Below are 19178 nucleotides of genomic sequence, written 5' to 3'. Positions count from 1 at the left end.
TTAATTTACACTCATTGTACAAGACAAGAGTGGATGAGTAGAGCGGCCAGGAATGGCGTGTAGCCCCATACAACCCCCCATGCTCTGCATCTCTTCACCATCCCAATTGTCCATCCCTGGCTAATATATCTATCCCGACCAATACCCTCCTTCCACCCTACCTACCAATCAACCAATTCCAACCCATCAAAACATATTCACACCACCATGGGCTCCATCACCACCGCCAATCCCCTCTTCCAGCCCCTCCAGCTAGGGGCCCTCTCCCTATCCCACCGCGTCGTGCTGGCCCCCTGCACCCGCATGCGCGCCACCAAAGAATCCGACGGCGTTTACGTCCCCAACGACCTAATGGCCGAATACTACAGCCAGCGGGCCTCCCCGGGCGGTCTTCTCATTACCGAAGCCACCCCTATCAGCCGCTACGTATGTCCCCATCCCCCCCCCCCCCCCCTAACCCTCATAACCACACCCTAACCCCCAACTAACCCCCCTCAGGCCGCCGGCTACCCCGGAGTCCCGGGTATCTTCACCCCCAGCCAAATCGCCTCCTGGAAAACCATCACCTCAGCCGTGCACTCCAAAGGCGGGCTCATGATCAGCCAACTCTGGCACGTCGGCCGCGCCACCGTACCCTCCCTCCTAGACGGCCAACCCGCGCTCGCCCCCAGCTCCATCCCCATCACCGGCACCGCCCTAGACGGAAGCCTCTACGCCGACAACCCGCCCAAACCAATGAGCATTGGTGAAATCCAATCCACGATCGCCACCTACGCGACGGCCGCGTCCAACGCCATGGCCGCTGGCTTCGACGCCGTGGAAATTCACGCTGCGAACGGCTACCTCCTTGACCAATTCCTGCACGATAACGTGAATACTCGGACCGATGAGTACGGGGGATCTGTTGCCAACCGGGCCAGAATCGTACTCGAGGTTATTGAAGCGGTGAGTAAGGCCATTGGGTCTGAGAAAGTTGGGGTTCGACTCTCCCCGTATAATTATTTTCAAGATACGAGGGATTCGAATCCCCAGGGTCACTGGGTGGAGATTTGTGAGTTGATTGCTGGGTTACCGGATGGTGTGCGGCCCGCGTACGTGCATATGGTGGAGCCGAGATTCGATGAGGTGTTGGATGAATCGGCCAAGATGGATTCGTTGCCTGGGGGAGGGGGGAAGAAGAATTTGGATATCTTTCGGAGACCGTTGAAGGAGGCTGGGGTGGGGTTTATTGCTGCCGGGGCGTTTAATGGGGAGAATGCGAAGAGTAAGGTGCTTGGGGATGGGGCGGATGCGGTGGCCTTTGGGAGGTGGTTTATTGCGAATCCGGATCTGCCGAGGAGGTTGTTGGAGGGCGTGCAGTTGAATAAGTATGATCGGGGGACGTTTTATGGCGCGGACCCGGCGGAGAAGGGGTATACGGATTATCCGGTTTGGGAGTGAGCTCTGGTCAGGATGGGATGATCATAGCATAGACACTCATATATATGTACAGACATAGACATTCAGACAGATACATACAGACAAAAGTTAAAGGAGGAAAAGATTCAACCCGCCAAATTCACCAACACCTTCATCGCATCATGCACCACCGCCCACCGCACCGTAGCCAACTGCTGCGCCATCGTCCTCGCCAATCCCTCGTATCATACTTCCCTTCAATAGCCGCCAACTCATCCAAACTGCCACACGTCGTCATGGCCACGATCAAACTCGCCAGATCCGTCTTCACCCTACTACTATCAACATCCCCTCCATCATCCCATCCCACCCCCCCATGAAACGCCCAACACATCAACGTCCCCAAATACAAACACCAGGGAAAATGAAACGCATCCGTCTGTTCCCAATCATGCAAACTCAACACCGCATCCTGCAACAACATCGCCGCATGTCTGGCCGCCACCAACATCCCCCCTCCCTGTCCCTGGCCCCTCCGCACCGCAGCAACCGACCTCTCACGATCCTCCCCCGTCACCTCCCTCCCCATAATCCACCCCGCCCCTGCCGCAATCTGCAAATCGAGAATCTCCACCCGCAACGCCACATGAGCGGCCCGATACAATGTCCCCGCCGCCATCTTCAACCCCGTGAATCCTTTCCGTCGGGTCGACTCGGCAGTTTGGCCTAGTTTCATGGCTAGACAGTCTGCGTCGAAATCGACTTTCCAGAGATCGTAGGACCGGGCCATGCGGTGGGTCCAGGCGCCGACTTTCTCGGGGTGCGAGCGGAGGGTTGTTTGGTCGCGGCGTTTGAGGTCCGCGGAGACGGACATTAGGCCGTGCAGGATGACGCTGCGGGCGAGGACGTTGAGGTCGCGTGGGCGGGGGGTGGTGGCGGGGGTGATGTAGCCTTTCAGGACGGTCAGGAAGAGGGGGTTGTTAGAGGAAGAGGGGGTATGGCGGGCCCATTCTTCCGCGGTAGAGGCTTCCCAGGCGGAGGGGGAGCAGGGGAGGGAGGAGCGGATTTCGAATGCGGACATGCAGAGCGATTGGGAGAAGAGGACCGCGTGTTGTGTGTCCCACATGAAGCAGTGGAGGGCTAGACGCTTTTTTTGTTCGGCGTGCATGGCGGAGTGCCAGGTTTCGGTCAGAGTTGGGGAGGGGGTATTGGGAGGGGAAGGGGTGGTGCGGATGGCGCAACAGTCGCTGCGGCGGATCAGTTTGATGAGCACGCAGTGGAACAGTTGGGCTCGTTCCCGCTGTTTAGGACCCGCGCGCATCTTCCCGAAACAGTCGATCAGCAGCATGGCTTGCAGGACCCAGAGATCGGGTTGCGGGGAAAAGTCCGGGTGGAGGAAGAGTTGGTTGCGCAGGGAGTCGTGGATGCCCACGGCCAGTTGGTGGGCTTCGCGGCTGCTGTAGGTGGCGCCCATGGAGAGGATGGCAGCCAGGAGGACTGGGGTGGTGGTGGACGGGTCGAAGGTGGGTTGGTGGATGAGGGGATAGGTGGTGTTGAAACGGGTGAAGAAGAGGTCGCTGTAGGATTGCAGCGAAGACAGGGAGAGTAGAGGCGAGTCCAGTGGGGTGGGCTGGCCGTCGATGCCGAGGGGTGGGGCCTGGGCAACGAGGGCTAGAATGCCACGGCGAGAGTTGTCGGTCAGGATAGGAAGATGGGGCTGGGGATTGATTTGCAGCAGCGAAGACCCGTCCATCCAGTCCAGGTTGATGCTGTCCGGGGGCTCCGGTAGAGGGGCCGAGAGAAGAGGTGCAAAGTCACCACGTTCCACGAACGAGGCAGCCTCGAGGAGCACCGAAGAGCCGTCGCGGTCGAACACAGGTTTAGGGTCATCGATGGGCAGGGCGTCAGCAAAGGTCATCATGTCGGGGCCCAGCGGGAGCTCAAACGGCTGGAATGCATCATCCAAAGAGGCCACATCGAACAGCCAGTTGTAGTTGTGAGTAGCCGCGAATGGCATGTTGAAGTCGGTGGCTGTCGGGGGGTTAGTTGGCGATGAGAAGAAACAGGTAGGGCCGTACCAGTGTCAAGGCTGAAAAAGTCCCCCATTCCATCCAGCCCCAGACTCCAAGAGCCGTCCGCAGCATCAAATTGCCCCGGGATGGGTTCGACATAGGGCTCGAACGGGCCGCTGGGCATCATCGGGGCCAGCAGCGGATCGGGCTCGTCCAGCGACAAGCAGGACGGGTCACTGGCGGACGTCGGAGGCGATACTGGGGCATAGTCCTGGGCACTGGTGACTGATATAGAGGAGGATGAAGCACATGACGATGAAGGCAGACTAGGACCGGCGCTGGCCCTCGACTGTCGCTTGGGAGGGCGGGTAATGATGGAGCCATCGCCCGCTCGCCGGGTGCGCTTCCTCGTCTCCAACACGCCCAACCCCGGGCCTCCCGCCTCCTCATCACGTTTGGCATGCCGCATTAAATGTCGACCTGGCTGGTCAGCCGGTTCCGTATTGAGACAACAAGTGGTCACCACCTACTCAACAAGTCCGGGCGACGGAAATGCACCGAGCACCGCTCACAGGTATAACCATCGCGGGCCGATTCATGGTTGAGGGCATGCCGGCGCAGATGCTCGGCGCGCGTAAAGGTCTTGCCGCAATTGGGCCAGTGGCAGACGTGCGACTTCATGAGGGATCATTTTATGCCACCAGCAATGTGCAGTTGACTCGTGCGGAAACTTGCATTATTTATACAGCCAGCTGGCGGCCGAAGCCGGCGTGATAAGCTGGGGAATCACCCGCGAATGACGGGCTGCGGGGGCCAGCTTTATCTTCCCGCCATTATTAATCCCTCTATCAATCGACGCCATCGATCCGATACGACTATCATTCCTGCCAGGGTCTAGCTAGTAGCTACAGAAAGTACCGCCAGTCCGGAATGTTCTCCCCCTCAGCCAACTGGCGCGTGTCCACCTCGTGCGGGCGCAAATGTCGGCCTTGTATCCGATCCCGCCGGCCATTTTCCCGACGCATCCACCAGCCCAGTCCGGTCACCACCACGATGCACACTCCGTTGCAGCAGCAGGTTGCCACCAGGGTGGGGATGTACCTGACTTGTTAGTGTTGTTCTACGAGGTTGAGGAGGATTGCCTACTTTGGAGCATACTCGGTGCGAAAAGTCGCCGCACTCAAGATTCCCGCCAGGTTGCCCAGCCCTACAAAGAACCCCGTGTTGGCGGCACGAGAGTTTTCGTGCATGTTGTTGTTGTTATGCCACGCATGCACCAGGCACGACGGGATATACGACCCTGCTGCCATAAGAAAACAGGCAAAATACGCTACTCCCTTGTGTCCCAGAACGTCTATCGTCGCTAGAATGAGCATTCCCACCAGTGACACCACCAGTGAGAATACAATATGGAACGTCCGCTCGCGAAAGTAGTCGGACGATTTGGCCACGCAGAGCAGCACCACCGCCCCAACCAGATTGGGAGCGACCGTCCAGAGGTTCGTTTTGACTGTCGAGTATCCCAGTCGTTCGACAATCTGCTCTGTCAGCACGCACTCATCTAGAAAGGGACAAACGCACCAAGGGGAAAAAGTTCATCGCGGTCGCATATGCCACCGGATAGGTGAAGGTGATGATGCACCAGATAGGAAACTTCCAGTCTTTCCAGGTCTCGAATGCAGCCTTCAGGTCCAGCCCAGTGTCGACTTCAGACGATGTATCGCGCAGCTGGCGTGCTGTTGCTGCCGCCCGTTCACGCTCATTGAGGAACCACGCTGTTCGCGGATTCCCAGGCAGCCAGAAGAGGGAGGCGATCCCCATCAGGAAGGTCATGGAGCCTTCGATGATAAACAACCACTGCCACCCTTCCACGGCCGGGTCGTGGATCTGGAACACCCCAAAGGAGATGAGACCGCTAAAGGCCGAGGCCAGCACGGCAAACGACTGCATGATAGCCAGCCGGAAGCCCATCTCCCCGCGTGTATAAAACAGTGTCATGTAAAAGGTCGCTCCTGCAAAGAATCCTGCCTCAAATACTCTATTTTGATTAGCCTGTGAGTACATGAACTGGACATGAGACTCACCCTAGGATCATGCGCACGGCGATCATACCGCCAAAGTCTTTGACGGCACATTGACAAAGGGCGAGAATACCCCAGACCACGGTCACTGACGATTAGCCGTGTCTGAGTAGACTGGAATGACTTACTGAATGACAACGTGAGGCGCCCGCCATACCGCTTCAGCAGCAGGTTCCATGGCAGATCGCACAGCCCGAACGGGATATAGAACAGCAGGACCATCAGGGAATAGTCATTTCCCTTTAGGTGGATGTCCTCGTCCAGACCATCGGTTTTGGCATTGGCAAGATTGCTCTACTTCGTTAGCGGCGTTCCAACTCACTACGGGTAACACACTCGGTCCATGCAGTCGAAAAAGTACATCTAGTTGGTCAGTACTGGCCAGCATCGCCAGATGCATGCTCACCAAACATAGGAGTGGCAGGACACAAAAGTCCACCTTTCGCACTGCGGCGGTCAGTAAAGCCATTAGAAGGTCGTAACTACTCACCATATGAACGCTCCGCATCATGGTCGATATAGATGCTACTCTCGTCGCGCTTCATGGCGGCCTCCGAGATAGCCACCCCTTTTTCCACTGGATCGACAGACATGGCGACACTGAATGCAGACCAACCTGCTGCCGGCTGACCCTCATATACCAAAGGCATTTTGCTGGATCTGCCGTGTAACCTGCAAGGGGCCTCGCATTGCCTGTTTGGGCCATCCGAGAAGGTAGGGTTATCGTGGCTGTCACAATCACCGTCACACTGCAGAGATAACCCCCAATCGCTGCAGCTTCTCCGCATTCCTTATCACCCGACCGGCAGCTTTATCGGGAATCCCATCCAGCCCCCACTCTTGATGCTATCGTGTCGAAGATGGCGGCCATGCGAACCTCGGACTTCTGTCCGACAATCTGTTCCAAAATTGCCCTTCATCGCCAGGTGAAGCTGGATATATTCACCTGGATACCAGACACCATTACCACCACCAACAACATCAATACCACAACCACAATGGCTCCCAGTGCACCCCCGATTCTCGATTTCTCTTCCTTCTACGGCGGCGACAGCGCAGCCAAAGCCCAGCTGGTCGAGGCAGTTCGCAATTCCTGCCTCTACAATGGCTTCTTCCAGATCACCGGTCATCGCGTGCCCATCGAATTACAGCACCGTGTGATGCGATGCGCCCAGCGCTTCTTCGAGCTCCCTCTGGAAGAGAAGCTCAAAATTGACAAAAGTGCGCCCCTAATCCCATCGTCCAATGCCATTGCTCACTAACCATTGTGTTAGACCACAACACCTTCAACCGCGGCTACGAACTCCTCCGCTCGCAGATGCTCGAAGTCGGCACCGGCCCCGAACTCAAAGAAGGTCTCTACATTGGGCAGGAAATCCCCGAGGACCATCCCTACTACCTCCAGAAGAAGCTCAACAGCGGCCCGAACCAGTGGCCCCCGACCGTGGAGGACAAGGAGGAATTTCAGCGCACCTCGATGGAATACTACAATGCGGTGTTTGATCTGGCCAAGGACGTTCTCGGTCTGCTGGCTCTGACTCTTGACGTGAACGAGGACTACTTTGACCCGTTGACCGACGGGGCGGTCGCAACCATGCGAATGCTGCATTACCCGGCGCAGCCAAAAGACGCAGACGAGAAGCTGAACCGGGGGATCGGCGCACACACCGACTTTGGATGCATCACCTTGCTTCTGCAGGATGAAGTGGATGGCCTGCAGGTTTTGGATGCTCCCACTGGGGAATGGCTGGATGTAAGTGATTTCCCCCCTTGCTTGGCCGTGCTAACAATCAAGGTCCAACCCGTCCCCGGCGCCTACGTGGTCAACCTCGGCAACCTGTTCATGCGCATGGCCAACGACCGATACAAATCCAACATCCACCGCGTCATCAACAAGTCCGGTCGCGAGCGTTACTCCATTCCATTCTTCTTCAGCGGAAACCCCGACTATCTGTGCGAGTGTCTGCCCAATTGCTGCGCGGAAGGCGAGGCGCCCAAGTACCCGCCCATCACGGTGGAGGATATGGTAACGGCATCGTATAAGGAGAGCTACGGTCGGGCGGAGCAATACAAGCGAGAGATGGAGGAGAAGGCCAAGCTGAAGATGGAAACGGTGTCTGCCACAGCGGCAGTGGGTGCTTAAACTGATGTAATACCCTATATATATTCATTCCGTAGCCTGCAGCCTAGCTGAAATATGACTTACATGAACTGTTCATCTATACTTCCCCCATTATACCCCATATCATCCCATCCCACCCCAGACACTATCTATCAATCCATGCTTTTATCCCGTCTACTGCCTCAATCACCGCCGATAGCACACGGGATACCATCAGAAGTGGAGGTGCAGCAGATAGGCATCCCCCACCCTTGACAATCGATAAGGGCTGCCCGGATGCTTCGTCAGCCGTCTGGACCCGTCCAGACACCGTACGTCAACCCTAAGTAGGCAGATGTATTTGATCAGGTTGGGATGCCACCAACACGACACCAACCAGCCATCACAATGGATGATATTCAACAAGAGCAAAAGCGGGATGAATCCCACGTGTATTCCAACAGCATCGTCGGCGAAGAGAAGGGTGTCGTTATCGATGACCCCGAAGTAGAGCAGTTCTATGGCTCCTCGACATCAGAGGCCTACCGGCTCAAGTCGGAACTGGTCGGGAAATGCATGGAGGAAATAGGGATGGGACGGTTTGTCTCCTGCCCTCTTTGAGCAGTGGTGAGATGCTGATGTCGTACAGGTTTCAATGGAAACTTTTTGTTGTGACTGGTTTTGGATGGATCGTTGATAACGTGAGTATACTCCCGGGTACACAGAATTGGACTAATGGGTGTAGTTTGCCTCGCAAGGCATCAGTAGTGTTCAACCGGCCATCGAACTCGAGTTTCCTGGCATCGTGCAAGTTAGTTACAGTTCCGTGGCATACTATACTGGGTTGATTCTGGGGGCGTCGTTCTGGGGTATCTCGAGTGACTTGATCGGGCGGAAACCGGCGTTCAACTCTACCCTTCTTCTCGCTGGGATTTTTCTGTGTGGTGCTGCCGGGACGATGAATTTTGTGGCATTTAGTGCCATGTGGGCTGTCATTGGGACGGCTGCTGGGGGAAATGTTCCTGTGGATTCGATGATCTTCCTTGAATTTGTGCCTGGAAGGTGAGTTGTCTTCTGATTACTGAGGACGAGTGCTAATGAAGTAGTCACCAATACCTTCTCACGGCATTATCGGCATGGTGGAACCTCGGCCAGTTGATCGTCTCGCTACTTGCCTGGGTCTTCCTTGCCAACTTTGCCTGTCCGAGTGATTCCACGCCAGCGACCTGCCATCGCAGCGAGAACATGGGATGGTATGTTTTCTTCTCCCGATGCAGCTCACTCTAACAACATCCAGGAGATACACACTCATCACCCTCGGCGCTCTCTCCTTAGCCTTCACCTGCATCCGGTGGTTCGTCTTCAAGCTGCCCGAAACCCCCCGATATCTCCTCTCCAAAGGCAAAGACCAAGCCGCCGTCGACGCCGTCAACTACGTTGCCCGTGAAAACGGCAAACCCGAACCCTTAACCATCGGCATGTTTCAAGAGATCGACGCCCGACTGGGCATCACACAGGGTGAATCCACAGAAGGCCCGGGTCTCACAACGAAGCAAATCATCCAAGAGAACATGAAAGACTTCCGCTCAACCCACTACCAGGCCCTCTTCGCTACCCGCAAACTGGGCATCCACACCACCATCATCTGGGTTATCTGGCTTACCATCGGTACATCCCCCCCCCCCCTCCCCCAACCGCCGAATCCAGACTGACCATGAATGTAAGGCATCGCCTACCCCCTCTACTTCAACTTCCTCCCCTCCTACCTCGACACCAAATTCTCCTCCAACTCATCCCTCTCCACCACCTACCGAGACTACTGCATCGAATCCGCTGTCGGCATCGTCGGGCCTATCTCCGCCGCATACCTCGTAACTACCTTCTTCGGTCGGCGTTGGATGATGGGTATATCGTCCATCGTGACGGGCGTATTCCTCTTCGCGTACGTGGGCGTCAACAGCCCGACATCCAGTCTAGCTTTTGCATGCATTACTGGAATGCTAGGCAATTTTGGTACTTCCCCTCCCCTTCCCCCGCTCCTTCATCATCCCAGGGTTAATGAAGTGATAGAATACGCAATCATGTACGCCTTCACGCCCGAATCCTTCCCCGCTCCGCATCGCGGCACGGGAACGGGTACTGCGGCATCGCTGTTGAGGTTTGGTGGTCTGTGTGCGAGTTTGATTGCTTCGCAGACGGGGTTCACTACCGCTCCAATCTATGCCTCTGCGGCGTTGTGGGTGGTTGTTGGGGTGGTGTGTTTTGGGTTGCCGTTTGAGACGCATGGGCATGCGGCTATTTAGGTTGGATGTTTGGTGGGGGTCTCGGTGGGGTTTGATACTGTGGGGATGGGGAATGAGTGTCTTGGGTATATGGATTGCGGTGAATGATATGGATATGGTTGTGTTTATGGTATATGTTGGGATCCCCGATGGGCTCCCACGCCGGTAGGCAACGTAGGGTCACGTGACACTCCTCCCTACACCGCTAGTTAGTCCATATAGATGGCCTACGAGGCCCCTAGCTAGATCATCATCCATCTCATTCTACACGGTTGAATCGCCTTAGTAGCCACTCCAACAGTTTATATCTCTGTGGTAATTTCATGTTGGACATAGGATGCGATACTGGTGCCGATTCTCGTGGCTCTTGGCCTATGCCCCTTTTCCGCATTTCATGAGTTCACTCTAGACCTCGAGTAGATACTTGTATAGGGTTTTATATAAACCCTTATTTACGATCCTATCTAGAGACTTGAAGATGACTCCTCTCGGACTGGGCAAACTCCTATGTGATTTGGTTCCAGCGGTCGCTGGCAGACATCAAGTGCAAAGTGCTTAGTATCTGGCTCTCCTCTTTCCCTACCTAACACCTTAATATGCAGTACGAATGTAAAATCTGGAACTGCACAAATACATGTGCTGGATCGCGGATTACTATGCACAACTCAACTCGTGATCCTGTGGGCTTGAATGTCAGCATGGGATGTAAACGTCACTTTCGCCCATTAAGGTGAAACGTCTAGAAAGCCAAGTGTAGAATTAATATTAGTACCATTCATAGGGTCGGATTTGCTGAATTTCTATCCATTGAATTTCACCCCAATGAAACACATAAATCACAGAAATATAGTCTACAATTCCCCAGGTCATAGACCCTTCCCCGCTGAGAAACAGCCGCGTTGACCACCCGTATAAACCGACGATGATTGGCCCTCTCGCTTCAGCGAACAACTCTCATTGGCCCACTCCAACCAAGAAGGCTTTAGCGTCATCCCTCAAAGAGGCTCCGCTCAGCCTCGCCATTCCTCCTACTGTATAATCCTGTATAAAACACCCTCAGAAACCCCCCATCTACCTCCCTACCCATCCACCACCTCAACCATGCCTCCCCACCCCTGGGCCGACGGCCCCTGGCCCCTACTCGAAACCCCATCCAAAACCAAAGACATCGTATCCTTCCTCCCCAACCCCCTACCCTCCCTCCCTCTCAAAACCACATGAATAATAACAGCAGCAGACCACCCACCCCGCACTCTACATCGCCAACGAAATGGCCTTCGCGCACAACAGCATGCTCCGCGGCCTAAACAGCATCTACCTCCAAGCCCCCCACGTCTCCGACCCCACCGACATAACCGACTTCCTCTTCTTCATAACCTCCTGGGCAGCCTGGGTCTCCCACCACCATATCCTCGAAGAAGAAAAGATGTTTCCCGGGTTCGAGCGCGTTATTGGAATCCCTGGGTTTCTGGGGGTGAATGTAGAGCAGCATCATTCTTTTCAACCATCGTTGAAGAGGTTGTTGGAGTATGGTAGGGATACGGAGCCGGGTGAGTATGATGCTAAGATTGTACGGGGGATTATTGAGGCCATGGCGCCGGGGTTTCGGGAGCATTTGGCGGGGAGATTGAGTGTTTGTTGGGGATGGAGGGGTTTGATGGGGGGGAGTTGTTGAGGGTGTATAAGGAGTGTGAGGCTGAGGCGGGGGGACAGGATAAGGTGAGTGGGTTTGTTTTGGGGGTTGTGAGTGGTGGGATGTGGGTGCTAATGAGTGGTTGTAGAATGTGGTGCCGCCGATGGTGTTGGGGTTGAGGGATGTTACGTTTGAGGGGGGGAATGATTGGCCGGTTATGCCGCCTTTGTCTGCTTGGGTTGTGCATTATTTCTTTAAGAGGAAGTATAATGGCGCTTGGAGGTTTTTGCCGTGTGATACGTGGGGAAGACCGAGGGAGTTGGCGTTTGGTGGGGGTGGGGGGGAGTAGGGGGGTATTGGAGATTTTTCATATCGGTGGTTTGATTAGAGGGGCGAAGGGTAGTTTTTGAGACGTCTTTGTTTTATTCGAGGATAGAAGTCCGTTTGACACGTACCTCATGTGCAGGCTGTGTTGTCATGACTTGAGATGGTGTTGGGTGTGTTTCGTTAAAGAATTTGGGTGTTAGTATGTCTCCTCCGTTAGCCATCCAGGGGCAGCAAAACTACATTCATGCAGTAGGTTGGAAAGTGCATTCTTTGGTGATTGCAGCCTTCTAAGAGGGTTACGAAGTGTTCCATATAATCTGGCGATCATCAGCCTGCAACGGGATCTTTAGGTGATGATGTTTCTCATGGAGACGGATGCTTGTAGTTGGATACTCGTTCAGTCTATTGTAGCCATTAATGCTGCCTCTGCTGTTACCTGTATCTTGAGGCCCAATTAGTCCATCAAAATTGCATTGCAGCACGAGTCCACTTCCATCTCTCTCGCCCGTGGACCTTTGTGAACTCGGCAATCCCTTGATTGGTCATTATTTCACCACCATTATTGCCAGATCCAAACAATTGGCATCACCCCTGCCGAGAAATAATAACTAGGGTTCCTATGGGGTAACCCAAGACCGAACAGAGCCAGCCAGGTCCGGGCACCACTTCCCGTGTCTACCCATTGCCACTTTGGTACAATCCAGCAGCACAACATCGTGTCAGTCCCACTGTACCCACCTTTAATCACGAGCTCTGGCCGTTGATGGATCAGGGGCAGTCTGATAAACTCAATGACAGGACACATGCTATTTCCGTTGTCGGCCTACACCGAAAGCTAGTGACTTTAGGGTTCGATTCTTTGTCCGGCGCACGGGCATAACGCCTACACTATTCAGATGCTAGCCAGCGCCACTCGGATCTGGAAGAATCACTACCCCAAAACTTCTGAAACTCCCCGATCGGATTGATATTTCAGACACGCTACAGTGATCCGAACAGTCCTGTGCCGTGCGCCTTGACGGTCCCTTTGAGAAGCCAGACGCCATCAACTGCGGATGGGTCAAAGATCAGCACTCAGCCGAAACCTAGAACAATTTCCCGACTCAAAGCCAACACGCTATCCATACAGAAGCCCACTCTCGAGAATAGACTTCACCGGACCGATCTCCGATTTACTTGGCGGTTGTCCCCGGATCCCGCTCAGCCCTGACTTAATCTAATGCCGATAGCTGTGACATTAGCATGTCGCCTGCCATCTTTATGCGTTGTCTCTTGGCAGAGTACAGTGCCCCTTACGAGCATAGAATATAAGACATACAGCACTCCGCCACTGCACAATCTACCCACCACCATGGCAAAGCCCGATATAGAGGGTTTCACCCTCCTGGCCACAGGCCTCCTCTTCATCTTCATTCGCATCTACGTCCGCCTAGGACAAGTCGGCTCGCCCCTGAACTTTGCCGTGGATGACTACCTAATGCCGCTGGCCGGGGTGAGCCGTCTCACTTTCTCCCATACCATACCATAACCCTAACGAATACAGGTCTTCTTCGCCTGCGAAACCATCCTCGCGCATCTAGTTCGCAGCAACTTCGACGGTCTCACCAACAGCTACATGACCGATGAGCAGCGCGCAGCAGTGGATCCAGCTTCCAGAGAACATTATAATCGGGTCTGGGGGTCTAAGATCCAAGTCACCGGGTGGTCAATGTATGCTATGATTATGTGGTTGATTAAGTTCTGCGTCGCTATATACTATTCTCGACTCACGTATTCCCCCCCCCTACCAACTCTATACCCACTGTTAATATCTGAAAACTGACCACTCCAGAACTGGCCTCAACCACCTCCCCACCTGAGTCCGCTTCGCATACTTCCTCCTCGGAATAACTTACCTCATCGTCGCCCTAACCATCATCCTGGGCTGTCAACCAATGCGCAAAAACTGGCAAATTCACCCTAATCCAGGCAGTGAGCATCCCTTCCTCCTACCCCTAAGTCGCTAACACCACCCATGACAGATAAATGCCAACCAAGCCGCTCAACCCTCAACGTCCTAATAATGGTAATCCCCAACGTCCTCACAGACCTATACCTAATGTCGATCCCACTCCCAGTGCGCCTCCCCCATCCTTCCCCCTTAACCTCCCCACAAAAAACCCCACCTCTAACCAAGAATAATGAATGTCTAGCTCCTCTGGGGCGTCAAAATCTCCCCGCGCCAAAAACTCACCCTAATGGGTCTCTTCAGCAGCGCCGCATTTATCATAATGGCTGCGATTATACGTGCCGTGTTGGTTTTGATGGTACGTACCTACCCCACACCTTACCTTACCTCAAACAAACGAAAGTTAATAATGGTGTTTGTGTGTATGTATAGGCCGGACCCAACGGCGCAATCACCGGCTCGGAATGGGCCTGTCGGGAGACGTTCGTCAGCGTGATTGTTTCCAATTTACCCATTATTCAACCGCTTATTCGGAAGGGAGCGGGGAGGATTGGACTTGGTGGGTTGTTTAGTTCAAGGCAAGGGGCGGGGGCGGGAAGTGGGTATACAAGGAGGGGGGGTCGTATCCGCTTGGGAGTCGGGGGACGATGCAGATGGGGATAGGGATGAGGGGGGTCTGGGAAGAGGGAGAGGATGAGGACGAGGGTTTCGGTTAGGGGGGGGGAAGTGGGAGTGATGAGGAGGGAGAGGAGGGTAGGGGGTCTTTGGTGGGGGTGGGGGTGGGGGAGATTAAGGTTATGAAGGAGACGATTGTTAGGAGGGAGTTTGTGGGGAGGGATGGGGAGGGGGTAAGAAATGGGGGGTATGAGTGGGAGGCTGGGGAGAGTAAGAGTAATGCGAGGGAGTGAGTGATGTTAATTGGGTTTATGTATGAGTTGAATGAGCAGGGTATAAGATGATAATGGTATATTAATCAACAGTGAAATGTACGAAATATTCACATCGTCTGTCCAAACATAGATAATACATAAAACTTGAACAACCCCCAACTCCCAATATATAGTCAGCTAAATATCATAAACCGGCACCTTCCACCCCCCTTTCTCTCCCGCACCCTCAAACCTCGTCACCAACTCCGGAATCCCCAACCAACAAACCACCCTCGCAACCCACTGCAACAGCATAATCCCCCACCAAGTGACTGGAAACGCAAACGTCATCACCGACGTACTCAACTTCTGAATCTCATTCACATACGGCCTCAACACCCTCTCATACCCCCTCAATGCCTGCTCCAAGTCCCCCTTATTCTTCTCAATCTCCCCAGCCAGAACATACGCCCCAATGACACTCGACGTGGTCCCTAACCCTGTTATCACGGCAGGACAATGCGCTGCGTCGCCCAACAACACAACACGACCTTTATACCACGTGTCCGTGCGTATTTGGACTATTTCCTGGGTGTAGAAGTTCTCCGTTGTTTGTAGACCGTCGAGAAACCGATCTGTTTCCCATCCCGCAGAGCGGAAGCGCTGAGTCCAGAATTGTTTCTGTTGGGAGGTAGAAGCGCGGTGAATGCTGGATAGTTCAGGGGAGGGGTCTTTGAGGAAGAAATATGCTTGGGATTCGGTGGGGGAGTGGCTTCGTCGGAAGATTGCTCTTCCTCCGGGGGATAGGTACGCGGTGAATGTGTTCGTGTCTGATTCGATGCGTGGAATGAACCAGTATGCGGCGTGGAAGCCCAGATGGAGATATGGGTCTGGGGCGGTGGCGGGGGTGATGGCTTTTCGGATTTGAGAGTTCTGCCCGTCGGCGCCGACGAGGAGGTCGAATGTATCCGACGTGCCGTTGGAAAAATATGCCATGACCTGGTTGGTATCTTGGGTGAAGTGATCCACTGTCATGCCGAAGATGTATTTCACGTTGGGTTTGTGATTCGTAGCGTCGTGGAATATACGAACTAGATCCCCGCGCATGATTTCGAATTCGGAGGTTAGGGATTGCCGGCCCTTGCCGGAGGTGTTGGCTTTGATGCTGGCTTGGATGGTGGAGTTGCTGTCGACAAGGTTGAACCCTGATTCGTCGACGCATTTGTCTCGGATGGTGTCCAGGAGACCCATTCGTTTTACGACTTCGATGCCTTGGCCGCGGAGATCGATCTGAGCGCCTTTGTCGCGGAGTGAGGGGGACCGTTCGACTACCAGGATGTGGTGGCCGGAGCGGGAGAGCCAGAAGGCTAGGGCCGGGCCGGCGCAGCCGCTGCCGACGATGAGAATTTTGAGGGCATATTTGAGACTCTGAGGGGAGGGACGGAGATGTTTGGTCATTACTGTTATTTGAGAGGGATGGGGTCTTCGTGAGGATTAAATAGGTGGTCGGCTAGGCTCGGAGGATTTGATGCAGAGGATGAGTGATGATGACTGGAGTGAATGTGGGGATGATTGGATGGCTGGGTGCCTGTCGGACGGGAGGACTGGCCCCGCTTCTGACAGGCCTGATGATGCGTCATTTTGATTCATGCCTTTGTATAAACAGCTGTCAATTATGCACTGCCATTGGCAGTGTATGTGATAGGTCATACTGCTGCGACATGTCGTCTTGACCGAGTGGGAATGTTCGGTTTGTTGGGGGTAGGTGGTTGCGATAGTTATAGGACACCCAGCCGATAGACGGTGATGTGTGTGAATCATCCAGTGTGCAATTAGAGTGCTGACAAGAGTGTTTGAAAATGGCATGGCCATACGCAAATGACAGGTTATCATCAAATGACCTGTTTTTCATTGCCATCTGCTGCATGGCGAGGCTGGCGGCAAGCCGTTGGTCCGACTGGTCCACGTTGCAGCGGCTGGGAAGCAGCATTTAGAAAAAGACGATACGAACTGCGCGATTGTCGATGACCTTGTCATTTGTTCCAAATTATCTACTTCACTTAATAACACATAGGCGGAGTACTCTCGAAGACTCGGTCAACGACGGATAAATTATTGTATCCGCGTCCCAGAGATGACGTATTCCAAGTAGCAATCATTTGCAGCTGTGCGGGCGATGCAATAATAGTCAAAAACCCTGTTTGACGAGCAGTTCAACCACGGACATTCTAAACCCAACGTATCCGATAATTCAAACGTGCATATAACCGGGAGAATCGGGTCACACAACGTTGTGCTCACCCATGTTCCCAGAGTAGGCAAAGTCATAGCTGCAAAAGTGGCCATGGACCTTCGGAAAAAGTATCGTCGCATCAAGCTCGCTTTAGTAGTGGGTGTTTGTGGTGCACGTCCTGTTCAAAATGACCGAGAAGAGATATGGCTTGGCGATGTCTTGGTCAGCCAAGGCCTGGTGCAGTATGACCTGAGACGAAAGATTCCTGGGGGAATGTTCACAAAGATGCTCCTAAGGATTCCCTGCCGAGAGCGTCGGGGGAGTTGGCTTCGTTCGTGGCCCGGTTGTGTGGAGGCCTCGGTGAATCAGCATCTCAGTGCTCTCCAACGGACAACCGGATCGAAAATATTTGATTATCCTGGGACAGAATATGATGTCCTCTTTGCGCCCACGCATCGTCATGGATATCGCGACTCTAAACTGCCTGGCTCTATCAAAAAGAAGCCAAGTCCCTCATACCGCGGGCCTTGTCCAATTAAGGATACTCGCCGGCAGTGGCAATGTGCCTTGGACGCATCACAAATAGATCAAATGCGATCGCAATCATCGAATAATCCCCCGCAACCATCCATCCATTTCGGCATGATAGCATCTGGGGATGCATTGTTGACTGGCGACATGCGGAATCGTATAGATCTGAGGGAGTTGGTGATCGGGTTCGACATGGCAGGAACCAGTCTCGGAGTATCGGCCGCATTTCCCTCATGCATTATCGTAAAAGGAGTGTGCAACTATGCAGATGGTCATTATAGCGAGGACTGACGAGACTACGCTGTTGCGACCGCGGCAGCGACCGCGAGGGCAGTGCTTTCAGAGTATGTCATCTGCGAGGAACCCGCGTCTGCGCCGGGCAACACAATGGCAAGGCGAAAGTTCGGGAACCAAGGACATTGTTTCAAATATTTTCACAGTGTTTTCATGTTCATAGCTGTCGCAATTCTGATATATGGTTGGTTGGCGTCGCAGGGTACCTGATTTATAATCATCGCCATGGGCTCCACGGAAGTTGAAAACAATGAAAACAGGATAGGGCCGACCCTAGTCTCAACACAAGGCATATAAACCCCGACCGGGAATTTTTGGACGAAAGAGTTGCAACTATCCTAAGTGCAGTCGATGTTCACTGCTGGAATCTGCCATTCCTTGTGCCCCACAACTCTACCCACGGAACTAATCAATACATTGCAATCAAATACTACTATGGTTATACCAACAGACTAACAAGAACAATGGTTAAGGTTCCCCTCCCCTGTCAGCACCAGGGAACCCATCCGACTGGTCCGGTATGTGGGCAACCTTCCTCCCCCCTTCCCCCAACCCCAAACTACCGTGATGATTGAACCCTTTTTTCTTAAAAGACGTATCACTATCGATGGTGAAACAGTTCCTTTCAAGACGGGTCTCTGATACCTTCCTCCTTCATGTGGCAACCATCTCCATATTTAATATGAAATGAGCAACGACTAATGCACTGTTAAAGATTCCGTAGGCTTTCTAACCACTATACCCCCCAACCGAATATCGTCCTCTAGGTCATCGCTAGGATCTCCAGGAACACCAACTCCAATGCCGACCATCAGCCTGAAGCACACTTTCGGCATACTTCGAAACAGGTTCGCCGCTGCAGTCGCAGCACTGTTTGTTCCCATGCCTCCTGCCGGCAAGCAAGTTGTTAGCACAATATCGTGCCGCCCGATTCTTCCACGATCATAGGCATTCGGATTACCCCCAACTCGGGGAAGGGTAGGGTGTATCTCGTCCAGCATTGCCTCTGCTGCAGCGAGCTCGACCTCCACGGCGCAGATCCACCCGACTGTGTAGTCATCGTTAGAGAAGAGTGGTCTGTGTGTGATTCAAGTTGGACACCGAGTGGAACCAGCTGATTGTGCTTGGAAGGAAGAGATCGTGGGGTCAGTGCGCTGTCGCTTTATCAGGCTTTGTCGATAATACGCCCAGTCACCTGATTCTACAAGCCACCACTAATTAGAGAATCACACATGGAGCAAATTGCCTGTTCTGGTAGTTGCAAGTCCAGAACACAGGATCCTTCGAAAAGCAATACTAATTCAAATAGTGGAAGAAACTGTCATCAATCGTCATTATCATGGAGAATTTATAGACTATGTACAATGGATTAATCCGAATCGCGCGAAGGAAGACATATCGATATCAGTCGCAGGGTGGTCGCCTAAAAAGAGGGGAATCCAGACCCCCCAATGATCTCGTCATTGGCC

At 53.6% G+C, this 19178-nt stretch overlaps 7 protein-coding genes across 7 annotated transcripts; 5 read left to right on the top strand and 2 right to left on the bottom strand.

Annotated features, from left to right (window-relative positions):
- Positions 1-204: 204 nt before the first annotated feature.
- BO94DRAFT_523850 (alkene reductase) lies at positions 205-1440 on the top strand (the record flags this gene model as incomplete). The annotated part of the gene is made up of 2 exons (XM_025610233.1): positions 205-426; positions 499-1440. The coding sequence occupies 2 exons, from the start codon at positions 208-210 to the stop codon at positions 1438-1440; spliced, it is 1161 nt and encodes a 386-aa protein (XP_025464079.1).
- Positions 1441-1544: 104 nt separating this feature from the next.
- BO94DRAFT_559435 (MFS transporter/fungal specific transcription factor domain-containing protein) lies at positions 1545-6084 on the bottom strand (the record flags this gene model as incomplete). The annotated part of the gene is made up of 13 exons (XM_025614068.1): positions 1545-1626; positions 1650-3429; positions 3477-3890; positions 3983-4085; positions 4376-4511; positions 4557-4710; positions 4763-4764; positions 4827-4948; positions 4992-5448; positions 5495-5579; positions 5620-5785; positions 5898-5938; positions 5982-6084. The coding sequence occupies 13 exons, from the start codon at positions 6082-6084 to the stop codon at positions 1545-1547; spliced, it is 3645 nt and encodes a 1214-aa protein (XP_025464078.1).
- Positions 6085-6489: 405 nt separating this feature from the next.
- On the top strand, positions 6490-9975 carry BO94DRAFT_605358 (Clavaminate synthase-like protein; the record flags this gene model as incomplete). Its single annotated transcript, XM_025616487.1, has 9 exons — positions 6490-6712; positions 6766-7244; positions 7287-7626; positions 8020-8191; positions 8242-8293; positions 8338-8654; positions 8699-8845; positions 8890-9260; positions 9318-9975. 9 exons carry the CDS (start codon positions 6490-6492, stop codon positions 9893-9895), a joined length of 2679 nt encoding a protein of 892 aa, XP_025464077.1. The 3' UTR covers positions 9896-9975.
- A 958-nt stretch (positions 9976-10933) lies between these two features.
- BO94DRAFT_627153 (hemerythrin domain-containing protein) lies at positions 10934-11856 on the top strand (the record flags this gene model as incomplete). The annotated part of the gene is made up of 4 exons (XM_025617395.1): positions 10934-11044; positions 11112-11507; positions 11561-11593; positions 11656-11856. Exons 1-4 carry the CDS (start codon positions 10976-10978, stop codon positions 11854-11856), a joined length of 699 nt encoding a protein of 232 aa, XP_025464076.1. The 5' UTR covers positions 10934-10975.
- Positions 11857-13185: 1329 nt separating this feature from the next.
- On the top strand, positions 13186-14690 carry BO94DRAFT_559431 (uncharacterized protein; the record flags this gene model as incomplete). Its single annotated transcript, XM_025614067.1, has 6 exons — positions 13186-13326; positions 13378-13604; positions 13872-13950; positions 14027-14140; positions 14215-14348; positions 14510-14690. 6 exons carry the CDS (start codon positions 13186-13188, stop codon positions 14688-14690), a joined length of 876 nt encoding a protein of 291 aa, XP_025464075.1.
- Positions 14691-14768: 78 nt separating this feature from the next.
- BO94DRAFT_499431 (monooxygenase) lies at positions 14769-16120 on the bottom strand. Its single transcript, XM_025609376.1, has one exon. It carries the CDS (start codon positions 16107-16109, stop codon positions 14850-14852), a length of 1260 nt encoding a protein of 419 aa, XP_025464074.1. The 5' UTR covers positions 16110-16120; the 3' UTR covers positions 14769-14849.
- An 875-nt stretch (positions 16121-16995) lies between these two features.
- BO94DRAFT_605347 (uncharacterized protein) lies at positions 16996-17706 on the top strand (the record flags this gene model as incomplete). The annotated part of the gene is made up of 1 exon (XM_025616486.1): positions 16996-17706. One exon carries the CDS (start codon positions 16996-16998, stop codon positions 17704-17706), a length of 711 nt encoding a protein of 236 aa, XP_025464073.1.
- Positions 17707-19178: the final 1472 nt, after the last annotated feature.

Source organism: Aspergillus sclerotioniger (assembly GCF_003184525.1).
Source record: "Aspergillus sclerotioniger CBS 115572 chromosome Unknown BO94scaffold_28, whole genome shotgun sequence".
Classification (NCBI taxonomy): domain Eukaryota; kingdom Fungi; phylum Ascomycota; class Eurotiomycetes; order Eurotiales; family Aspergillaceae; genus Aspergillus; species Aspergillus sclerotioniger.
Note: the sequence above shows the minus strand (reverse complement) of the source record. Positions and strands in the feature narration are given on the sequence as shown.

Bases quoted from the DNA above. Each gene is read 5' to 3' on its own strand.
- BO94DRAFT_499431 (XM_025609376.1), bottom strand. From the start codon at position 16,109: ATGACCAAACATCTCCGTCCCTCCCCTCAGAGTCTCAAATATGCCCTC.